The sequence below is a fragment of the Acomys minous genome, assembly GCF_964271855.1.
Source record: "Acomys minous genome assembly, chromosome: 16".
Classification (NCBI taxonomy): Eukaryota; Metazoa; Chordata; class Mammalia; order Rodentia; family Muridae; genus Acomys; species Acomys minous.
In genome coordinates, this window is record NC_140498.1 from 17,717,249 (window position 1) to 17,742,004 (window position 24,756).

Below are 24,756 nucleotides of genomic sequence, written 5' to 3' on the forward strand. Positions count from 1 at the left end.
TCTGGAAACATGAAAATGGGGTGTGACCCTTCTGTACTGAAGTCAAGGCCATGGCCTGGATGTCTTCCCCAGGTTTCTGACAAGGTGTTGCACAGTTATCAAGAAAGAATCTGTGAGTTGCCAAGGAGAAGGAACAAGGCTGCCTACATAGCTTCTGCCACACCCTTGGAATATTGGAGATCCATGAGTCTTCTGGATGAGTGGTGATAAGATGGTGAGAGGGTAGATTACACCTCAAAGTTTTTACTAATGGACTGAGGCAGCTTTGGAGCAGTAAGTTAGTTTGCTTCCTGGTTTGGGGTGAAGATCAGCCTGTGAGTCACTCTTTTCCAAGAAATTCTCTGAGATGCCTGAAAGGCAGTGTGGCACACCTGAATCTGTCTCCAGAACAGGCCTAGCATGGAGACTGTACCTCAGACTTCCAGCCTGAGCTATACCACCAACTGTGAATGACCCACACTCTCCTGCTCTGGAGTTCCCTGGGGCTTCTGAGCCTACTCTTTTCCATCTCTATGCCAGCTGAGTTGTCAACCTGTACTGAGACAAAGATAGTTTGGTTTACCAAAGAGTACAGGTCATCAACAGAGGACACCTACTAGGATCAGAGCCAGGCATGGGAGTGGTATAAAAAATGGGGAGGCCTCACCATTGGGAGCACCCTGTTCCAGAGCACAGTAGGGTAGGGGTGCTGTCAGCCTCTTCCTGGCTGTTCATAGATAGTCTTCTGAGGGTCTTTCTTCAAACATTGTGTTATAGTCCACCTTACTCCTCTCCTTCTGTCACACTATACCCAGTCCCTTACTCACTCTCCAGCTCCTCTCCTTCTGTCACACTATACCCAGTCCCTTACTCACTCTCCAGCTCCTCTCCTTCTGTCACACTATACCCAGTCCCTTACTCACTCTCCAGCTCCTCTCCTCTGTCACACTATACCCAGTCCCTTACTCACTCTCCAGCTCCTCTCCTTCTGTCACACTATACCCAGTCCCTTACTCACTCTCCAGCTCCTCTCCTCTGTCACACTATACCCAGTCCCTTACTCACTCTCCAGCTCCTCTCCTCTGTCACATTGAACCCAGTCCCTTACTCACTCTCCAGCTCCTCTCCTTCTGTCACACTGTACCCAGTCCCTTACTCACTCTCCAGCCCCTCTGACAGTTGCTGTTTGGAGAAGCACATACAGCAGGGAATAAGGTTTTAGCAAATGCTTCTGAGTAGATTCCTAGTGATTAAGTCAGTGTTAATCATGTAGGCTGTTTTACTGAGATTCTTCATGGAATGTTCTGAGCGCTAACTGGCAAAGATATATACACGGCTCACTATGGCCAGGGAAAGATAACTTTTGTGCTATGAAGTAAGGCACAGGGTGAAGTCTACTACTCCCCTCTCATTTCCTTCATCAAGAGCGGTTCAGAATTCTCGAGATGAGTGTTTGTGAAGGTGTGTGGGTCTGCAGAGACGGGTGCTCTCTTCTGTACCCTTTGCAGGCTGACCATATCAGTGGGCTATTTCGGACTTTCTCTTGACACTCCTAACTTGCACGGGAACATCTATGTGAACTGCTTCCTTTCGGCTGCTGTTGAAGTCCCAGCCTATGTGTTGGCCTGGCTGTTGCTGCAGTACTTGCCCCGGCGATATTCCATCTCTGCCGCCCTCTTCCTGGGTGGCGGCGTCCTTCTCTTCATGCAGCTAGTGCCTTCAGGTATGAACCGCATTTATTTGCAGACCTGAGTCTTCTGTGCTTAGTTTTCCTTGAATCCAGCTATTAATGAAGTGAATGCAGTCAAGACCTTTACATCTGTGTCACAAGTATACGTACTCACTTCAAAATCAAAAGATGGGGTCACAAACTCAGAGCATTCTTCATGGCCTGGGCTTTGTTCAGTGGGAAGAAAATACTAGGCTGCTGGTTAGTTAAGCCCTAAACCCAAGTTAACATGTTCCTATCTCTTTCCCTCTCTAGAATAAACAGCAATGCAGTCCTTCTATCTCTGTCTTATTTAATTATTCATAAACAGCTGGAGTGGGTCTGCATGGAATCTCTTTCTAGTAGAGAAGCCAACAAACAAGTTAGACGCTATTTCTCTGCAGATGTTTCTCTGAGTCTCTGTGAACAGAAACAAAGGAAGCAGGAGCTCATTAAAGAGCAGTCACGGGAGCACTCTGAACAAGAGGCATTCCGTAGAATTAAATGAGGGAGCAGAACAGCACGAGAAAGTCACGGAGAACATTTCAGAGGATTTGATAGAAAGGACAGAGCTAGGCATGGTGGGTCACGCCTGTAATGCCAGCCCCTGGGAGGAGGATGCAAGAGAATCAGAAATTCAAGGTTATCCTTGGCTATCTGGGGAATATGAGACCATCCTAGGTTACATGAGACCATAATAAGAATAACAATAACAACAACAACAATAATAATAATGCTGAATTCTGGCAAGTATTGAGCCAGTGTGCTTCAGGGTGACAAATGAACTAGTAATCAATAAAAAGAAAGAAAAGAAAGGTCTAAGAGGCATTGAACAGGGTTTTGCTGGTAAACCTGCCTTGGTACCCCACTAGTGGGCAGGAGGAATCCTTTCTCACAACCCGTAGAACAGATGACAAGCCTTATTTGCCCATCACTTGGCAGAATCATTCCTGCCCCTGTGGCTTTTGGAACCTGTGATAGTTCTTTGAGGCCTGTGGTACTGGGGCCCTTCTGCACGGGAATAGCAGAAGGAGCTCAGGGGTGGCTGTAGTGGTTCTCACAGAGCTCAGAGTGACCTGTGGGACACTTAGTTATACTCACCAGGCAGTGAAGTCTATTGGAGGATCATCCCTAAGTTCAGGTGGTTTATAGATTTTTTTTTTCCCCAATGGTTTTATTACACTTATTCATGTGGATCAGGGAGACATGTTTTCCAGCACCATGTAGAGGTCAGAGGTCAACTTGCAGGAAGTGGGAAGAGTAGGTTTTCTCCCTCTAGTGTGTGGATTCTAGGGATCAAACTCAAGTTTCCAGGCTTGGCTGAAAGCTCTGTTGCCCACTGAGCTCCCTGGAAGCCCAGATCTATGAAGCTTCGTGAGTAGACCGGAAGCATGAGCTGAGTTAGGCCTGGACTCCCCCGTTCATATCCAAGTCCTTAGTGAGTCCCACAGTGCCTCCATATGAGGTTCTGGAGATGCAGCTCATCCCTAACACAGGATGGCTTCTGGAAGGCAGGTGGACTGGGTGGATGGGCGCTCACCATCTCAGCCTCTGCTCTCCTTTTAGTAATCTCCTTAGAGAGACATCTTAGCCATGGGGCTTTCCACTGATAGGAAGTTACAGAACCAGACCAACTCTCTCTACCTCACATCAGGGAGTAAAGGAAAGAGAGCTCCTCAGGGGCAGCCCTTACACTGATCCCTCTTGCCTTTGCTCTTTCCTTGTCTCTCCAGAGTTGTTTTATCTGTCTACTGCCCTGGTGATGGTGGGAAAGTTTGGAATCACCTCTGCCTACTCCATGGTCTATGTGTACACAGCTGAGCTGTACCCCACTGTGGTGAGAAACATGGGTGTGGGGGTCAGCTCCACAGCATCCCGCCTTGGCAGCATCCTGTCTCCCTACTTTGTTTACCTTGGTAAGTACCATGATGCACTGGAGCGATGAGACAGAAGCTCTAAGTGGCCTTAGTGTGAGCTGGAGAACAAGCGTCTGTAGTTAGCAGGATGCGTCACTTCCAGGATCCCTGGCTGGAGAAGGTTCCTTTCCAAGTGTAGTGTGGAGGAGGCACTCACTTGCAAGTGGAGAGTAGCTCATAGGCCAGCTAGAGGGCATGAGAAAGTGTGGGGGTTCTGTTTCAGTCTCCTCTGACACTCCGTCATGAAGTACCACTTCTTTATCCTAAGAAATGCTTTAAGGAGCCAGTGTCTTTACTGGAGGAATTTCTTCTTGGAGTTAGGAACATGAAGAGAGCCATCTCCATTCAAGACGTCTGATGGGCTGAAAAGTTGCCGTAACTTAGAACCCTTCATTCATTCAGTGTATATGCAGAGATCTGAGGACAGTTTAGGGGGTCAGTTCTTTTCTTCCACCATGTGGATTCTGGGAACCCAACTCAACTCACCAGGCTTAGTAACAAGTAATTTAACCAGCTGAACTATCTCCCTGGTCTCCACTTTGCTTTTCAAGACAGTAGCTCACTAAGTTGTATGTGCTGGGCTTACATTTGCTCTGTAGTGCCAGTGGCCCTTGAACTTTTGCTCCTCTTACCTCAGCCTGTCCAGTAGGTGGCATACAGGCCTGCATGGCACACTTGGCAGGGTGTTTTATGCCATTTGACATTGTACATAGCAGGACCCCAGTTTCTCTGGCTTAGAGAAGTGCTCCCTCCTGGCAGCTTCTCCTCCTCCGCACATAGCTCTGGAGAGGACCTGCCAGTGTCCAGAGAATAGCATGTACTCTGCGTGAGTGCTCCATGGCCTGAGTGGGCAGTGGGACCCTGTCTAACCTGAATGCAAATCAGACTGTGACACATCTGTAGAGGTGGAAAGTTGTTTCTGTGATAGGCAAGCACCTTGTGCTCTTGGGAACCCTGCAGCTTGCTGTCTGTTCCCCTATACCTCTACCCTACCACTTGTGGACACTGCTGGACCGCTGGGCACATCTGTGCCAGGCCTGAGTTCTGGAACTTTCTAGATGCCAGACTTCACTCTGGCAACTCAGGCTTTGGGGATCCCTAGAGCCAACAGGAAGGTGAGTCCTATATGGAGTGCTGACAGCGTAAAGGCCAGGATGAGACCCAACCTCACTGTAACCTGGGCCCTCTGCTTGACCACAGGTGCCTATGACCGCTTCCTGCCCTACATCCTCATGGGAAGTCTGACCATCCTGACAGCTATCCTCACCCTCTTCTTCCCAGAGAGCTTTGGTGTCCCTCTCCCAGACACTATTGACCAGATGCTAAGAGTCAAAGGGTAAGAGACCTCCCTCTGAACACTGTGGGCACATTGGGTCTGGGACTGGCCAGGTTTAGGGGCCTTTTCCTTAAAGTAGTGCTCCCTGCATCCTCTGTCTCACAATGCCTGGACTACTCTAGGCACTGTCCAGGGTGCTATCTGGACAGTGGCTTATCCTATGTGAACAGGTGTACCTTTGCATGCCCATGAAAGCAACAGTGCTGGCTTAGTGCAAAGACCAAGGAAAACATATAAATTTGCCATGTGTTGTGTTTTCTACAGATCTGCTGTGTCTGTTTTGATACTAGTAAGTATCTTTTTGAAAGTTTCTTAGTAACATTTGTTTTGGTTGTTTTAATAGAATAAAACAATGGCAAATCCAGGGCCAGACCAGAACTCTAAAAGACGGTGAAGAAAGCCCAACAGTCTTAAAAAGCACAGGCTTGTAATACCCGCTCCAGAGGCTGAGAAACTGGATGGAAAACCAGTATGTTGTCAGAAATGCTGTCAATGACTGAGGGCTTTTCTGTTCTGTCGACCGTGTGTCTGATGTGCTCTTGGATGGGGGCATCTATCCTGGAGAGCCACCTTCCTCCAGGAACACCAGGCTAACTACAGACAGCTTGCACATCCCACTACGGAGACGGACTTGGGCCCTCCACAGAAGTTAATGAGTCTTTTGAACCAGTGGGACTTGGAAGACTATGTAAACATCTGCTAGGCATGCTTTGTTATTTTAGAAGACCTGGTAAGGTCACAGATAGAACCGCAGGTCTGTTTTTCCTCCTTTCCCTAACTGAAGAACTTACAGGAAAAGGAGTGGATGTGGCTCAGTGGCCCTGTGCTTGCCTGGATGCCCGGGGCCCTGGGTTCAATCAGATGCACCAGAAGGAAAAAAAAATTATTTTTAGAAAGTAATGATTCCATGGGGAATTTGATTTCTCATCTTTTCTAAGTTACAAAAATCCTAACTTTGATTATTTTAACCCACAACTGAAGAACACAAGACCTAGGGAACCCTAAAGGAAACTAAGGTGGAAGCAGGTATGTAAGGCAAGCAGGCAGTGTGGGCACTGAGATGGTTCAGTCCCACAGCCATCTGTGCTGTGTGTCTGGTCAGAGTCCCAGGATTGTCACACCCTGTGAGAAATCCACTGTTGAGGACAAGGCATGGCTCGCACTGCTGGGTAAATCAGAATTCTGGCTACCACACACTTACCTGTGTCTTGAAGGAAATGCATGGAGAACAAGGCGTCCTTTCCGTCTCTCAGCACTGTCATGGGGGTTGTTTGGTTTGTCATCTGCTGTTGTGTCTCAAGTCGCCCTTCTGCAAAGACATGGCAATAGTCTGTGTGTTTCTCGGCCCAGGATTACCCTGGCTGTGGTATGCAGTTGCCACCACCCAGGGCCTTCCCAGCTTTAGCCACTAGCACTGCTGAGTGCCAAAAACAACACTATGCTTGTTCCTTTTACGCTGTATAATCATGGGGAAAATTACAAGAAGAAATGTAAATTGTGTTCACAGTCTCTCAGAGTTGCTGTCTGCAGTCATGTAACATCAGTGGGTATTTTGTGTTCAGTGTGGTTGTCTTCTCTTCTGATTATGTTGCCATGGTGCTGCTAAAGCACACACTTCACCTGCTTAAAAAACAAAAAACAGACAGACAAACAAAAGAAAAAGCTGTATTTAGTGAAAGCTACTGAAGTGCCTTGGGCAATGAAATGGTTTTAATAAACAATGATTTTTTTTTAAATAATAGCAACGGACTGCAATCTTTATTCCTAGAATCTGGTGGGTCCTGACCATACCACATGCAACTCTTCTGTAGGTTAACTGTAGCAGTGGTTTGTGGTTAAGATTTACTAGTTCTGTGTAATAGGCATCTACTTAATATCGACCATGAATTGCACCAGCCTGGAGCACTTAGCCCAGGTCTCCCTGGAAACAGCCTGACCCCAGAGCTTCTGTACAGTTATGTACTGTACCTGGAATAGGACTCTGAGGAGCAGGAATACAGAACAGGGAAGGAGGGAGCCCAGCACTGGGATGCCTTCTTGGCTTGGACAGCACCAAGCAGAGAGTGTACACTGGTCTCAATCTCTGAGGAAGCCTGGGAAATACATCTCAAAATCATCTGCACCGTGGAGAAAACTGGGGAGCACTTTCCTACCATCACCCATGCAGAAAGACAAGCCTGGGGGTGGGGCTTGTCTGTTCTCTACACTCCCAGTTTACACTGGCATGAGTCACACACAGATCCTGTCCCTTGCATGGAAAGCAGGAAGTTAAACACTGCAGACCCAAGTGAGGCCCTTCAGGCTGCACCTCAGCAAAGCTGGCCTGAGCCTGCTTCAACAGGTGCTTGAAGCTACTGAGTAAGTGCTAGGACAGACAGCACTGGGCTGGGGAGGGAGTTACAAGACACATACAGATGTTGATGAACAGTCTGTCACAGAGCGCTCTCTGCTGGACAGTATGAATGGACCTAGGTCCAAAGCTCAGCTGATAGTTGGACAACTAAAGGGCTTGTCACATGACAAACAGGGGCCTCTGGCTCCAGAGTAATATGGTCCCCTCAAACCAGGTCCTGAGCTGGGATACTGATGGCCTGCCTTCTCAGGAGCCCAGATGGTGACCTGCAGTCCCTGCCCACCATTTCTCCTGTGAGTGACCTGCTCCTGCACTGGCTTTTATTCTTGGTGTCTGGTTCCAGGTAGTCCTGACCTCCTGAAGCAAACACTGTACTGCCTGAATGCCCTACACTGTCTCTGTGGGGGAGGGGGCAACAGCCCAAGTCCCTTCTCCTGAAAACTTGTCCTCTGCACAAGCCTGCTGAACATGCATAGCTGTTTCTAGTGGCTCCATGACTTTAGGAGGACTGTCTTCAGGAGAGCAGCATGCGAGTGAAGAGGCTCTGAATGCCTCTTGTCACTAGCTGGCAAATACATGAACAAGAAAAGATGGAGAAAGAAATATTAAAAAAAAACAACAACAACAACAAAACCCAAAATCTCAGCACAGATAAAGATGAAGGCAAGGATCCTAGTATGATGGTGCACATGTGCTATCCCAGCATTTAAGATGGTGAGACAGGATCATAGGTTTAATCTGGTGTCTTCTTCTAGTCTCCACAGTCATATATACAGATATCATCTATATCATTTTTTTTTCTGGTTTGAGACAGGGTCTTTCTATATAGTTGTAGCTGTCCTGGAACTCACTGTAGACCAAACTGGCCTTGAATTCACAGAGATATGCCTTTGTCTATCTCCCTAATTCTGGAATTAAAGGTGTGAGCCACCACTCTCACCAAAAAATAAATTTTAATAACATTTAAAAGATAACTGGGGTGGGGGCCTGGAGAGATGGCTCAGAGGTTAAGAGCACTGCCTGCTCTTCCAAAGGTCCTGAGTTCAATTCCCGGCAACCACATGGTGACTCACAACCATCTATAATGAGATCTGTTTCCCTCTTCTGGTGTGCAGGGGTGCCTGCAGGCAGAGCATTGTATACATAATAAATAAATATTAAAAAAAAAAAGAAAGATAACGGGCTGGGTGGTGGTGGTGCATGTCTTTAATCCCAGCACTTGGGAGGCAGAGGCAGGTGGATCTCTGTGAGTTCAAGGCCAGCCTGGATTACAGAGGGAGTTCCAGGACAGCCAGAGAAACCTTGTCTCAAAAAACCAAATAAATAAATAAATAAATAAATAAATAAATAAATAAAAAGGTGAATTATCCATCTAAAATGCTTGGCAGTAATAAATTTGTGTTGACAATAACAAAACTACTCTTTTTCCTCTTGATCTCTCTCAATATAATGGTTAACTCCAAGGCAATTAATTCACCATATCTACCAGTTCTGTCCTTTCACATTTATATAAGTTCTAGCAATCAATTTCAGGTATTTAGGCTTGCACAAGCAAGAGCCTTTACCCACTGAGCTGTCTCACTGGTCCTTGGCAAGTATTTTAATCATTTATCCCTTATTGAGAAAACTGTCATAAAAATTATGCTGTGTGGTGCTTGTGTGTTTTTGAGATTGAAGCCAGGCCTTCCAGCAAGCTAAGCCTGGGACTATGCCCCAACTCCTAAAAAAAATAAAGATACATACATACATATTTTATACTACATTAAAATGCATATGAAATGATGTGTTAAAAATATAGTTTAATTCTTTATGTAAGCCACACCTGTTCTTTTGGCCTTTCAGTCCAAGCTTCCTAATGGGACCTAGACTCCCTGAACATGTGACATCCTAGTGAGCTTGTGTTCCAGCTCAGGTAGTCAAGGCTCATAAGTGCTCAAGGGCTCTGTCTGTACAGGTGACTCTGTCACTCACTCAAGCTGCTGGTGATGGAACTCAGTAAGAGGGTCACACACTACAGCTCTCCAAGGACACTGTCTGCAGAAGGCTGGACCTGGGGTGAGGATGCCTTTCATGTACTAGGTGCTTTTCACTCCAAAAAGGCACCAATTCTTCTCTTTGGAACTGAAGTAAAGGGAAGACCTTTCACCAGGGACCACTTTAAGACTGACATTATTTTATTCATCCTTGATGGTTCAGGGTCACATCACAAATTACATCTTTATGATGATGATTCTAATTTTGGCTGCTTGCTATCTTTTACGGGCTGGTTCTCTTTTCTCTAGGGAGAAAGAGTTCCAGCCTGTCCTTTACTCAGAGGATGGGGGAGCCGGTACGTTCATGGAGCAAGGCTTTATAGACCAGACACTCACAAGGAAGACATGGCCGATAACTTGGCGCTGAACACAACTGCATCATAAAAGTGGGGAAGTCGAGACACGGTGGCTCTTGGCCCATCTGGTACCTCTGCTCGTGTTGTAAAGAACTGAAGGCCTACAAAATCCTTCCAAGGCTCCAGTTCACTGTCGGGCCATCATCGTGCCTGCGTGGGTCCTCCCATGACCAGAAAGGAGATAGAAGGAAGTGTGCAGCTGTTTGCTAGGGAGAGTGGGACGCCCAGAGGGACAAAGAGAAGCCTAAGCAGGGGAAGGCGGGTCTGGATGCAGGTCTCATGCTGAGAAAGGAGAGTGGAAGGAAGGCAGCTGAAGCAGGAAGCAGGGCAGAAGCATGGGCTAGGCCAACAAGAAGCAGAGAATTAAAACCTGGTCATTGTAGGCAAGGTCCACCTGAGAGTTGCCCCTTCAGCATTTAAATGTTTGTGTGTGTGTGTGTGTGTGTGTGTGTGTGTGTGTGTGTGTGTGTGTGTTTGCTACCTACTGTTTAGAGGTTTGTCTTATTTACTCAAAGGAACACCAAAGCACACACATGGAGGTCTGAGGATGACTCTCAGGAGTCATGGTACCCTCTCCTTTCAACAGATGGATCCCAGAGATTGCACCACTGTGCTATCCCACTGCCTTGCTACCTACTACTTATTGAATGAAGTATATGAAAGATGTAAACTTGGCATTCTCCTTTTTTATAACAGTGCTAATCCATACTGAAACAATGAAAATCTGGTGAATTTTTCAGTCCCACAAGCCAAGAACCAAATACGGACTTCAAGAAACCACCAAGTCTCCAGGCAGACTTTGCTTCCTAGTCAGGTTACTATAGATAAAAAGAAACCAGTGGCCTAGGTAGATGAGGACCTGACTTCCATCCCCACAGCCATGTAAAAGCCAACACTGGGTAGACAGCGACAGGACAATGCCTGGGCTTGCTGGCCTGACAGTCTAGCTATATCTGCAGGCTACAGGTTCACGGAAAGACCCTGTCTCAAAATGTAAGGTTCAGGCTGATGAGGCATGTGATGATGACCTCTCAACTCCACACTCAAATGTACTCACATGCATGAGACCAGGATTTGGCTTTACCTTTGGGGAGCCCTCCCTCTCTCTTCGTGACTGGTCTAGTCCAGTTTCTGTTGCTGTAATGAAACACTGATCAAAATCAAATAGGGAGGGGAGAGTCCATCACTGGGAGGAACCTGGAGCCACAAACTTACTCACAGGCTATGGAGGAATGCTGCTTACCAGCTTGCCACCCCCATGGCTTGCTTTTTTTTATACAACCCAGGACCACCTGGCCAGTGCTGTCACTTCCCCAGTAAAGCTGGTCCCTCCCACATCATCATCAATCAAGAAAACACCCCCACTCCCCCAAACACGTCTACAGGCCAATCTGATGGAGGCTTGAGTTGAGGGTCCTCTTGGCAACTGACTCTAATTTCTGTTTAGTTGAGAAAAAGCAGAAGCTTAATAAACCTTCCCAGGTGTGTTTATGCAAAAGCAGCCAGAGCTCCACTCTGCTCCCATGAGTCAGAGCTGCCCTGCAGCGAGGAAGAGGCCCTGACAAGGCTTGTCTAGGGTTTCTAATGTTTTCCATTTCCTTCACGCTGCAGGCAGAAAACACCTTCTGAAGGGAGGTGGGAGCTGCTGTTTGCATAACGCCATCATATGGGCTGGCACACCTTCCCTTCTGTTCCTGCAGCAAACACTGAACTCTCTTGTGTAGGGCACAGCCCAAGGCCTCTGCCCTGTAGGGCATGTGCACGGTAAAGAAAGTAAGGGACCCAGAGGGTTATGTAGTTCCTGTGGGGTTTTAGACTTCTCTTTCTGGGCTCTGTAACAAAAATCATTTTATATTTGCTCTGTCTCACACACACACACACACACACACACACACACACACACACACACACTTCCTTTCTCATGCTCTCTCTAGGAGAGAGAGAGAGAGAGAGAGAGAGAGAGAGAGAGAGAGAGAGAGAGAGAGAGAGCGCACCAACTGTATCTGTCATGACAATGCTTCCCAGCAACAAGTGTTAGAAATACTTTCAGGCTGGAGAGATGGATCAGTGGTTAAGGACACTGACTGCTCTTCCAGAGGACCAGGGTTCAAATCCCAGCACTCACATGGCAGCTCACAACTGTCTGTAACTCTAAAATCTGACACTCTCACATAGACATACATGCACACAAGACACCAGTGCACATAAAATAAAGGTTAAAAAAACAACAAAAAATTGTTGGCATGGCCATGGTGTCTTTAAAACAATTATTTTAAAGAAAAAGAAAGAAAGAAAGGAAGGAAGGAAGAAAGAAAGAAAGAAAGAAAGGCTTGCAGATGTCCAGGGCCAATGCTAGACAGAGCTTAAAGCATTTGGGCACACTTTGTAGCAGCTCTGCCTTGGCAGAAATGTATTCCAGTGTGCTAATTACAGCAGCTAATTGTGGGATTTGGTGTGAGAAGCCTTCCCCAAAGACTGCAGTGCATCCTTAGTGCTCTGGGTACAGTCCAAACTTTTTAAACTATTTTGTCATTGTGGAGACATGACTTACCAACTATTATTGTCTGTCCACAATGACTTAGCCATTGCTCTCAAAGTAGCCACCTAGAGGCTCACAGAAAATAGTTTACCAAGTATTTTCTTCATTGATGGTTGCATTTCCTGCCAAACCTGTAGAAGTAGGTAGAACTGTTATCCTCATCCTACAGGGGAAGAATCTAAAGCTAGTCAAATACTGGGCCCCAAGTCACAGTCAATCAGAGACAAGAGTAAGGCCTGGCCACCAAGTATTGATGAACAGCCCTTGGACCAGGGAATCTAAACCACAAGCTTACATTTCCAGGTTTTAAATTCCATGAAAGGGTCCTCATTTCCCCCTTGTTATTGATAAGACCGGGGCCTAATCCCAGGCAGTGAGGTGGGCACCAGTTAGACCAGAAAATCCAAACCTTAGACTTGGCCTTTTCCAGTCTTTCTGATCACATGAAGGATCACCCTTTTCAACCCAAGGGCTTTCGTATGTATGTGCACATGTGGAACTTGATGATCAATGTCAGTAACTTTCTCAATTGGTTCATCAACTTATTTTGTGTATGTGCAGTGTATACATTTGTGTGGCTGTGTACACACGCATGCATGCATGTAGGCCAGAGGTTAAAGTTGAGGGTCATTTCCTTTTTATTTTTAATTCTTCAATATTTTTATGCAGTGTGTTGGTAGAAGCAAGCTTGTGCCACGTGTACATACATAGTCAGGCGTCAACTTGTGGCCACCGGTTCTCTTCTTTCACCATGTGGGACCTAGTGATTAAACTCAGATCCTAAGGTTTGGTGGGTGGCAGGGTGCATCTTGCCAGCCCCACTATTTTTTAGAAACAGGGCCTCTTACCAAATCTGGACTCTACAGATTCAGGTAGCTTGGCTGGCCAGCATACCCCAGAAATTCTCCTGTCTCTGCTTCCCTGATGCTGGGAATACAGGCTCATTGCCTGTCCAGCTTTTTCTGGAAGTCTGTAGACCGGGCTCTCGTCCTAGCGTTTGTGGGGCAAGGAAACACTTGACTAAGTCATCTTCCCACACCCTCACTGACTGTTACGTGTCTTGCCGTCTCGAGATGAAGAGTCTCGATGAAGAGTTACTTATCTAAGGCAACAACTAACTCTTCCTTTAGTGGCACATGCCTGGACTCCCAGCACTCCAGAGGCAGGGGCAGGGGCAAGGGCAGGGGCAGGGGCAGGGGCAGGGGCAGGGGCAGGGGCAGGGGCAGGGGCAGAGGCAGGCAGATCGCTGTGAGTTCCAGGCCAAGGCTATACAGAGAGACCCTATCTCGAAAAAAAAAAAAAGTGGGGGACACTTAGGACTGTTACACAGGTAACTCTTTACAGTGCTTCTCTATCTGTGGATCACGACCCCTTTGGCAACCTGACTCGACAAATATTTACATTATGATTCTAGCAAAATCACAGTTATGAAGTAGCAACGTAACGATCTTATGGTTGGGGATCACCACAACATGAATTGCAATAAAGGGTCACAGCATTAGGAAGGTTGAGAGCCACTGGTATCTCAAGGTTAGGTCTCCCCGAGCAAGTGCAGCTCAGTTCCAGTCACCCAGACCAACACTAACCGCCCCAGGCCAGTCCACAAAGTTGCCACTGGTCAAGTCCAGCTCAGGGCGCAGGCTCTGAGTAGCGCTCAGCCTGGAGCAGCGACCGTGGCTCCTACTTAGGCCGGCGGTCCTGGTGCTTGGCAGCAGCGCGCCTAGGAGGTCGCAGCTGCACCGCTCAACACGGGCTCCGGCGCGCACCGCCCCGCCAGTCCACAGCGCCCGCGCGTGGGCCCCGTTCGCTCGGGAGCGCGCTCGGGCCAGTCCCGCCTCTCCTGTTTTCACTTTCGCTTTGCAGATTCTCTGAAAAGAAACAAAGCGGCGGCGGCGGAGACGACGACGACAAACGAGTGTTGAGTCCGAGGTGAGGGGAGCGGAGCACAGCGGCCTGGACCCCGAACCCACAGGCAAGGTAAGCGCAGCCCCAGGCGCTCGCGGGCTCCTCCTTGCGGAGTAGGCACCGAGCTCCCGGTCCACGCGGGTCACAGGGACGCCTGGCGCGGGGCGGGGAGGACCCTAAGCATGGCACAGCTGGGGTCGAGTGGCTCAGGACCACCCGGCCAAGCTGGAGGGTCTGGGAAGCCTTGGAACAGAGCGCTAGGGATACAGCAGTCCCGGTGTCCCGGTGGTGTTTTGGCTCAGGTGGCCACACACACACACACACACACACACACACACACACACACACACACCCCTCCCCCCCATTTATGTAAAAACCCAGTGGTGCTTTGGCTACCGGATTCCACTTTTTCTTCAGCAACACACACATACACAAACACTTCCATTTCTGTAAAACCCCATGTAGGAGAATGCCAAAACTATTGTCCCATTTGAGCTCACAAGGAGCACATAACCTACGCCCCCGCCCCCTTACCTGTCAGCCTCAGCCACTTAGTTGTCAAGGTTTGTGCACCCATCTTGCCTTCTGAGTGTTACCAGACTCAGTTCACCTTTCTTAATTATAGGCTTTAAGATGAGGCCAAAACCAAGCCCCCTTCCAGTGTCACACCCTATGTGAAGTTTGACGTTCATTCTGAAAGGGCAAGCCCATGCCAGCAAAGATGGCCAGGGGATGGGTGCACCCAGAGATAGAAGAGAGCCCTCCCCAGACCATGCATGGGGCTGCCTTGTCTTGACTTTAGTGAGGTATACACACTTACGTGTGAGACCTGGACTCCACTCCAAGCTCTGGAGACAGCCCCCTGCCCCTCAGGGCATCCACCGTCTCTGCCAAGAAAAATTGTATACAGATGTGCTCCAATGGAGACCGCCTTCAAATCCAGCACTCTGTAGGCAGAAGCAGAGAGAGCTCTCTGAGTTGCAGGCCAGCCTGGTCTACATAGCAAGTTCCGGGTCTCAGCCAAAGCCACATGGCGAGACTCTGTTGTACAGTAGAGATTAAACAGATGGCACAAGTGCCAAGAGCTAAAAGCAGAGTGGTCAAGTCTTCAGCTACTAGTGACAGCTTTTTGCCTGGCCTGTGGGTGGCTAGCAAGAACCCCCTTGTACTCAACTTTTTCTCCATAAAAGGTAGTTCTGCTTAATCTCAGGGACCTGATGCTAAATCCACAGCTGAAACAGAACTTGATCTGATCGTTAAGAGAGGGCCTCTGGCTGGGCGTGGTGGTGCAACACCTTTAATACCAGCACTCTGGAGGCAGAGGCAGGTGGATCTCTGTGAGTTTGAGGCCACCCTGGTCTACAAAGTGAGTCCAGGATGGCCAAGGCTACACAGAGAAACCCTGTCTCAAAAAGCCAAACAAACAAAAACAAAAAACAAACAAAACAAAACAAAAAAAAGCCGTCTGAATTTGAGAAAGATGACCAGATTTCCCAGTTTTAATAAACTTGGGGATCTGCCCTATGCTTCATCCTAGAGTGTGGGTAGGCATTGCTCTAGCACAGCCTGCTTAATAAGCCAGAAAAATTAAGGTTTTGTTTTTTGTTTTTTGGCTTGCTTTCACAAGCCATTCCTTTCCTCCAGGGCTCCTTTCTCTCCCTCTGAGCCAAACTGTAGCAGCAACCATGGAAAATAAATAAAATTCCCAATATTGCTTTCAAATAAAAGTTACCAAAGTATATCAAACACGGCTTGTGCTGCTGACGGTGGGAGGGGGTTGGGGGGCAAACAGCCTTGTCCTAATTCTGTCTCTAAACACTTTTGGTTTTGCTTTTGATTGTGGATGGAACTTTACCAAATGCTCTTTCTGCATTTGGCAAGGTGATCATGTGATCACCTCTTCCTGCCAATTTATAATAACATTAAATCGGGCAGCATTTCCTATTTTCTGTATTCAGACACAACTTGGTGTAGGATAGAGATCTGCTCATTGGGAGTTGGGAGAAAACTCTTGTAAAAAAACCTTCTGGGCTGGAAAATATGGGGAAATGATTTTAAAATCACATAAAGTAATGTCTGGGTTAAAAGGGGATTTATTGGAGACCACAGCTTGTGGTCCAGGTAGTCCAACAATGGCTGTCTCCTGCATGGAAAGGCTGAGAATCCGGTAGCTGTTCAGTCCACAGGCGTGGATGTCTCCACCGCCTCAAATCTACTACTGAAATCCCAGTGGATTCCTAGAGGGCTGCCGGTCTTTAGGTGTACATTGGAGTTCTGAAGAAGTGGGTTCTAGCACAGTGAAGGCGGGCTGTGTGACAAAACTGAGGAGCTCTCCGAGGAGAGTGAGGGCAAGCAGGAAAAAAGCCAAACTACCTTCTTCCGTTTCCTTTTCTATGGGCTTCCACCAGAAGGTGTGGCCCAGATTCAGGGTGAGTCTCCCCCCCACCCCCCACCCCCCATCTCACAGGTGCTCCCAGATGCGTGAGTTTAGTTGGTTTCAGATGTAGTCAGGTAAACTACCAAGATTGGCCGTCAATCATCTATGAGACAACTTTATAACTTGTCAGTTGTATTTGCCGTGTCTTTTCTCTTTTAGATCCTTTAATTTATTTTTAAATTAATTTTGTACCTGGGTTGGGTGGGGGAGGGGCATGCGTATGACTTGGCACACATTTAGGTCAGAAGAACAACGTAGCAATCGGTTCCTTCCTTTTGCCATGTGGGTCCCTGGGATCGAACTCATGTCATCTGCTTGATGGCAAGCATCCTTCCCGGAAGAACCTTCTCTCTACCCTGCTAAGCCTCTTTTATTTATTTATTGGTGTCTTGTTTTGTTGTTTTTCTGAAGCAGGATCTCACCATGTAGCTCTGTAGCTGTCCTAGGTCTCACTGTGTAGACCAGACTGGCCTCAAACTCACAGGGATCTGCTTGCCTCTGCCTCCCTGAGTGCTGGGATCACAGGTGTGCACCACCACACCCGGCCTACACAGATTCAGCTTTTTAAAAAGTTTTTGTTTTTAAAGACTTATTTATTTTTATTGTGTATGAGTGTTTTATCTGCAGAAGAGGGCATCAGATAACATCACAGATGGTCGTGAGCCACCATGTGGTTGCTGGGAATTGAACTCAGGACCTCTGGAAGAGCAGGTGGTGCCCTTAACCACTGAGCCATCTCTCTAGCCCCGGATTCAGCTTTTATACTTGCTTTTCATTTCTCTATATTTCCTTGGCCACATGCATTTTGTAATAGATTTAGACAGTTTGTAAGACAGGAAAGTTAATTCCTGCCTCCTGTGAACCACTCTCTGTAGGCAAACAAGACTATGGTGTTGGCTTTTTTTTTTATGGACCCTTTCCTATCTCTTACAAACATACATACATACATACATACATACATATATATATTTATATATATATATAAAGATTTATTTATTTACTATTATGTATACAATGCTCTGTCTCATGCACACCTGCAGGCCAGAAGAGGGCATCAGATCACATCATAGATGGCCGTGAGCCACCAGGTGGTTGCTGGGAATTGAACTCAGGACCCCTGGAAGAGCAGTCAGTGTGTTTAACCTCTGAGCCATCTCTCCAGCCCTACAAACATATTTACTCAGCTTTCCAAGTTATGTAAGTTATGGGCCTCTGTATTGCAGACACATGAGCACATCACTGTTTAAATGGAAGACCCTAATTTATCCAGTTTCTAGCCATGAATGTTATGTCGAAAGCCTTGGTCTTTGAGTAGTGGGATGGAATTTGCCTGTATTCATTTTGTTCAACGTAGATGTGGTCTTAGTTCTGTCATTTTGTTTGCCAAATATTTACTATGTCTTACTCCCCTCCTACCCCCAGTTTTGTTTTTGAGGCTGGGTCTCATGTAGCCCAGGCTAGTCTCTCAATCTCTCTGGATAGCCAAGGATGCTCTTGAATTCAAGATCCTCTGCCTCCACCTCTTAAGAGCTAGGATCCAGGTATATATCTGTCTTCATTTTTTTTTCTTTTTAAAAAGGATTAATTTTCACTGGTGTGTGTATTTTTACATCTGTGTGTGTCTATTCAGCCATGAGTACCTTCAGATTGCTGGATCCCCTGGAGCTGGAGTTACAGGTGGTTGTGAGCCAGCTCGTCATTCAGTCCTTTAAAACGTACATATTTATTTTACTTTTAATGGTTATATGTGTATGCCTGGGTGTATGCACACCACATGCACGCAGGAACCCCAGGGGGGTCAGAGGAGGGCATCGGGCCCCCTAGAACTGGAGCTATAGGTGATTGTGAGCCGCCTCGTGGGTGCTGGGATTCACACCCACGTCTTCTCCCAGAACAGCAGCACTCGTAACCACGGAGCCATCTCTCCAGTCCCTGTCATTCAGTTCTTAAAGCATATTTTCCTGTCAATGGCAAAAGCTAATAAGAATCTATTATTCTCTTTTAAACATGAAACCTTTTCACATGTTTTAATTTTATTACATTTGTTTCTGTGTGTGTGTGCGCACGTGTGTATGTGCACAAATGTGTGGAGATCAAAGTGTAACACGGAGAAGCCGGTTTCTCGCCTCCCACCACGTGGGCCCCAGGAAATGAACTCAAGTCATTAGGCTTGGCTGCTGGTGCTTTTACCGACCGGAGTCGGCTCACTGCCCCCGCCCCCCCCCCCCCCCCCGCCCATACCTTGTGAGCATGTTTTTACTATTCTTTACCAACTTTCTCCAACATTCCTACAGTCGGCATCTGCTCAGAAGGATCATCTAGAAGCTTCCTATGCTATTCCATTCTTCTTGATTTGTTTTAAAACCCACACTTACTTTTCCTGCTTTAGAGATCTTTCCCAGTGCACCCATCTATAACCTATTCATGCGACTGTATACTGAGCTGGAATGGGAAAGTTCAAACATGTTTTTAAAAAGTTTTCCTTGGCTCTCTGACAGGGCACAGCGAAGTGGAACTGCACAGTAATGCTTCCCAGAGGCTCACATTTCTCCAAAGTATGCTTTGGAGTCCCTGCTATTCTGATCCTCAGCTGACCTTTTCTGGCACAGAGACAGTTCTGGAATGTTTGCGAAAGCTGAGGTCACTTCCTCATGTTTTGCAGCATTTACTTTAGCTCAGTTAAACCAAACGCTCTATCGGTTTGTATAAACTGCCCAGTAACTGAAGGCTCCCATAAGAACCCTGCCAGAGAACCAGAGCCCAGCGGCGAGAGGAGCAGGGTATTTGAAACTGAGCTGCTGAGGACTTGTGATGGTGCTCAGTTGGCAGAGCGCTTACCCAGCCTGCACAAAGTCCTGGTGTTCAGTCCCCCAACGCTGCACAAAACCCAGAGGTTGGTGACGGGGTGCTGGAGAGATGGATCCGCCATTAAGAGCACCTGCTGTGCAATTATGAGGCTTGGAGCTTAGATCCTAGCACCCACACCACCCACTAAGTGTCTTGCGCCTACTTGTAAAATTAGCTTTGAGGCGACCAGAGACAGAAGGATCCCTGGCACTTTGCTGCCTTCTAGCCTGAGAAAACTGCCAGCCCCAGGTTCAGGAAGATGCCCTGAGTCAAAGGAATAGACAAAAAGTGATAAAGGGAACCCCCTAATACCCTCTTCTGGCCTCTACATGTACCCCATTACATGGGCATAAACACAAAGAGATACAAATCTATTTAAAAATAAAAAATAAAAAAAGGTTTGGCGGCAAACCCCTATAATCCCCAAGCTTGGGAAGTAGAAACAGGAAGGTCAGAAATTCAAGGTCATCCTTGGCTACATAATGAGTTTGAGGTCAGCCTGAGATACCTGAGACCTTGTTTCAAAAACAAATGCACCGGAGATACGGCTCAGGAGTTAAGAGCCATGGCTGCTGGGCGGTGGTGGTGCACACCTTTCATCCCAGCACTTGGGAGGCAGAGGCAGGCAGATCTCTGAGTTTGAGGCTAGCCTGGCTCTACAGAGTGAGTTCCAGGACAGTCAAGACTACCCAGAGAAACCCAGACTCAAGGGGGGGAGGAAAAGAGCAGTGTCTGATCTTCCACAGTCCCCAGGTTCAATTCTGAGCACCCACATGGTGGCTAACAGCTGTCTGTAGCTTTAATTCCAGGGGATCGATGCCCTCTTTTGGCCACCATGGGCACTGTTTACCCATGGTATACAGACACACCTGTAGGCGAAACATCCATATACATAAAATTTAAAACACAAACAAGGCAAACCTTTGGCTTGAGGGATGGGTCAGCGGGTTAAGAGCACTGGCTGCTCTTTAGAGGACTTGGGTTCAGTTAGTTCCCAGCACCCACATGGTGCCTCACAGCTGTCTGTAGCTCCAATTTCCAGGGCACTGGTGTTTTTGGTTTTGGTTTTTTCCTTCCTTCCGGCCTCCACTTGCATCAGACACACACACACACACACACACACACAAAACTTCCCTTGTTCTAACAGTCTGTCATATTTTGTCACCTATCAGATATTTTGTCATCTGCATGCCTAGGTCTTTTTATGCTTTTAGAATCCAATCAGGCTCCTGTGGCCTCTGCATGCATCTAGGGGACTCGGAGAGGGAGCACGCTTCAGGGAAGCAGTCTTCCTCGCCATCTGCTCTGGGTACTAGATCTGCTTTCCATTGAAACACACACACACACACACACACACACACACTGCAATTTACACACCTCGGTGGCTTAAAACAACACACATTTATTATTTAAGGCTTCTGGAAGTCAGAAGTCCTAAAATGGAGAGTTGGTGGTGCCGAATTCCTTCAGCAATAGCAAGCTCTGGAGAAGAACCTGGATGTTCTCCCCTTCTCACATCTGCACATCTGCAGCACTCTCACCCCCTCCTGCCCCCCCCCCCCCCACGGTCTGTGTGAGGGAACATAGGCACACAACCTCAGGATTCAGACCTCCACATCTTTGGAGAGATTGCCTTTCAGCTCCTACCTAGCATAATCTTTGGAAAACACACAGCGGAGCACATTACTTTTTGGCCCAGGTCCCTGAGCGGTGCTGAGGTTCACAGAGGATAAGACTGTTTAGCAGCAAGTGCCCTTGAAAGGCTGGCCACGCCCCTTCTGAGCCTCAGCCTGCCGCCCACCCAGCTTCCTGTCTGTGACCCAGCCTGCACACTTAGCCCACTTCCTGTGCTTCCTAAGGGCTGCTGCTTCGTACTGCAGGGGTCCCTCACCCTACCCTCGGATGCTCTCCCCACGGCTTTGCATTCACTTAGATGATAACTGGGATAATAGCAAATATTTCTGTGTTAATACTCCATGAGGCAGGGACCACAATTACTTGACTAATTAAATGTTTTTTTGGGGGGGGGATGGGTGGAGAGATGGCTCAATGGTTAAGAGCACCACCTGCTCTTCCAGAGGTCATGAGTTCAATTCCCAGCAACTGCATGGTGGCTCAAAGCCATCTATAATGTGATCTGATGTCCTCTTCTGCAGATAAAGCACTCATATTAAATAAATAAATAAATCTTTAAAAAAAAGAAAAGTTCTCATATGTAACTAAAGTTTCCATAGGGGCTGGGGCCATGTCTAATTCTTGTCCAGGCTCGTATTCCTAGCCAGGTGCTTGGCATGCAGGCGTGAGCAAGAAATGACACAGTCAGTGAGCTCTTGGAGACAAAGGAGCACATGAGTGGATATTTATGTATTTGCTTCTGCCCAGGGTGTGTGTGTGTGTGTGTGTGTGTGTGTGTGCGCGCGCGCGTGCGCACGCGCACTCACAAGTGCATATACATGGCCTAATGAACATGAAGGTCAGAAGATAAGCTCAGTCGACAGTCCTCACCTTCTGCTTTGCTGGAGGCAGGCTCTGTGTTGTTGCCTCTATGCCGGGCACTCCCGCCTAGGTGGCCTGTGAGCTTCTGGTGATTCTCCTGCCTTTACCTCCTGCTTGCCCATGGAGTGTTTGGGTTATAGGTGCATGCACTACTGCACCTGGCTTTGCATGAGTTCTGTGGATTTCAGTTCAGGTCGTGCGGCTTGCTTGTGTGCAAGTTCTTAAACACTGGGCCACTCTGCGGCTCGTGCTCAGCATTTGTCATCTTGTCTACGTCACCCCCAGGAGTGGAGTGGAAGGCCTGGTTTGTCTTGTGTGTATGCAGCTCCCTCCTCAAACACTAGGGCAGTGCTGTATCCTGGAAGAGTTTGCGATGACCCCCAGGATGCTTTGCATCTCCAGGCTTTCCTTTTCACCAACCTCTTTGAAATCAGGTTACACACAGTTCTTCATTTTAATCACCCAGGCTGATTCTCCCATCAGGCTGATTGACAGAGACCTTTCAAAAAACTTTCACCTGTGGTAGCACACACCTTTAACCCCAGCACTAGGGAGGCAGAGGCAGGGAGATCGCTGTGAGTTCGAGGCCAGCCTGCTCTACACAGTGAGTCCAGGACAGCCAAGGTTAACACAGAGAAACCCTGTCTCAAAAAACCAAACCAAACCAAACCAAACAAAAAATATTCACCTGTTGCTATGAGGATTCTATTCGTGAATTAAAGCCATGTGGACCACAGCCCTGTGTGAGAGTTAGCTGCTTCGGCTATGCAATGTTTGGGGGCTGTGCGTGTTAAGTCCAGCTCTTGGGAGGCAAAGGCAGGTGGATCTCTGTGGGTTGGGAAGCCAGCCTGGTCTATACAGTGAGGTCTGTGTTAGCCAGGGCTGTTTAGAGAGACTTTATCTTGGGAAAAAAAGAGAATAGGAAGGAAAAGAACGGGGAAAAAAAATGAATGGATCCAATAAGCTTGCTCAGGGGTAAAGGCCTTGTCTTTGATCCTGAGAATCTGAGTGTGATCCCCAAGACCCCCAAAATAGAAGGAAAGAAGAGATTTTTGAAAGTTGTCCTCTGACCTCCACACACATGCCATGGTACATACATTCCAACACACACACACACACACACACACTGAAATAAGTCAATAAATAAATACATGTAATTAAAAAAAATGTTTATACCTGCCAGGTGCGATGGCATATGCCTCTAGTCCCAGCGCTTAATAGGATGGGGCAGGGAGATCACAGGTTCTAGGCCAGCTTTGACTGCCACCAGGTGTGGTGGTGGACGCATCTAATCCTAGGAGGCACAGGCAGCCAGATCCCTGTGAGTTCAAGGCCAGTATGTTCTATAAAGAAAGTTCCAAGCCAACCAGGGCTACACAGCCCGTTTCAAAATAAAAATAGAATAAAATAAGAAAGGGCAGGATAGAAGAAAGGGCTTCAGCTGGGTGCTCTGGGTTCTTGCGGAAGTGGTTTTCTGTCCCGCCTGCAGATGGCAGCACGCCCCGGGCCTCCTTGTGATGTCAGGAGGCTGGGCAGCCAAGAAAGAAGAAAATGGACTCCCTCTTCCTGGAGGCCTGCCTGAAAGCCAGCCATGAGTAAGTGTGAGCTTAGCCAGGGCCCTGCATTCGATTTTAGGCGTTCATGGGAACCACATTTGTTCAACGTTGAGGTTGTTTGTTGATTTTCACAACTCGTTAAAAACAAAACAAAACAAAAAAACCTTTATTAGTGAAACCAGTTATCCCATTGAGGGGGTGCCTTCAGCACCTTTGCCACCTAGGAGACGGAAGTGCACCCCAAGTAGCTCAGCAAGTGTGTGGTATGTTGCAAATATGAGGTATTTCGTAGCAGGGCTCTTTAGTCGCTCCTCCGGCAGCTTGGACTGCTTCAGGGACCACTGGGGACCTATCCTGGTCCGTTAGATCGCAAGTTCTGTCAGCCCTGAGGCCGGACTTTGCCCTATGACCACCCCATCCACCACCTGTCAATTTGCTAGCTTTGCCTTACTCATCCTAAGACCTGACTTGCACTGCAGTCATTTGAAGGGCTGGAGAGACGGCTCAGATGGCTTCGGGGTTGAGAGCACTTCCCCTTGCTCTTGAGGGCCTGAATGAGTTCCATTCCTAGCACCCACTGGATGCACAGCCCCACACCTGCAACTCCAGCTCCACAGAATCTGATGTGCTCTTCTGGCCTCTCCTAGCACCCACACACATGTGCGTGAATAAAAACAGATCCTTAAAGAAAAATTATAGGAGTTGAAAGGGGTGGTTTATGGTCTTTTGTTGTTGTTGTTGTTGTTTTTTAAATCCCATTTTGTTATTATATCTAGTGGGAAATAATTCTAAATATTGTATTAGTGCCCAGAGTACCTTCTGCCTTTTCATGCTAAAGGTTACACAACTCCTTCCTTCTATTGGCCCTCCCTGAATGCCACCTGCTGGGCTTGGTGACAACTGTCCCTTAGCAGCAGCCTCTGTAAGTCCCCACCTGACATCTGTAGGAACCTTGGTGGTCCCTGTCGCTCACCCCAACCTGTGTCAGCTTTGCTCTACACTGTCTTTGGGGTTCATCGTGTGGAATCTAGACCCTCAGCTGGAAATAAATCCCAATTAACCTAACAGCATGCTCGAGCGAGAGTTTATAATGGCTGGAAGGAGGAAGTGTTTTGTAAGTCATTAGTTTGCATTTGTTTTTGCCTAAAATTACTAATTTTAACAATATTTAAATTTGGGCCTGGGCATAGCAGCTCACACCTTTCGTTCTAGCACTGTAGGCTGATGTTTGTGCGTTTGAGGCTAGCCTGATCTACACAGCAAGTTCTAGGACTGCCAGGTTTACATAGTGAGAC

General features: G+C 47.5%; 1 protein-coding gene, 1 long non-coding RNA gene and 1 pseudogene across 4 annotated transcripts in view; 2 read left to right on the forward strand and 1 right to left on the reverse strand.

Annotated features, from left to right (window-relative positions):
* The window catches only part of LOC311587506 (organic cation/carnitine transporter 2), a 29,446-nt gene extending 22,766 nt beyond the window's left edge, over positions 1–6,680 (forward strand). For both annotated transcript variants that reach the window (XM_084764389.1, XM_084764390.1), the window contains 4 exons: positions 1,488–1,702; positions 3,421–3,603; positions 4,804–4,939; positions 5,283–6,680. In XM_084764389.1, the coding sequence (XP_084620515.1) occupies positions 1,488–1,702; positions 3,421–3,603; positions 4,804–4,939; positions 5,283–5,370 (622 nt within the window). In that variant the 3' untranslated portion in view covers positions 5,371–6,680. The remainder of the gene's footprint in view (positions 1–1,487; positions 1,703–3,420; positions 3,604–4,803; positions 4,940–5,282) is intronic.
* LOC311587510 lies at positions 766–1,481 on the reverse strand. Its single transcript, XR_014775890.1, has 2 exons — positions 1,157–1,481; positions 766–1,061 (listed from the first exon to the last, which is right to left on the reverse strand). It is a non-coding gene; the product is annotated as an uncharacterized lncRNA (long non-coding RNA).
* A 6,791-nt stretch (positions 6,681–13,471) lies between the features above and the next one.
* LOC311586807 (heterogeneous nuclear ribonucleoprotein A1-like) overlaps positions 13,472–24,756 on the forward strand; it is a 117,573-nt pseudogene continuing 106,288 nt past the window's right edge. The window contains exon 1 of the transcript XR_014783576.1: positions 13,472–14,197. The product of XR_014783576.1 is annotated as a heterogeneous nuclear ribonucleoprotein A1-like (transcript). The remainder of the gene's footprint in view (positions 14,198–24,756) is intronic.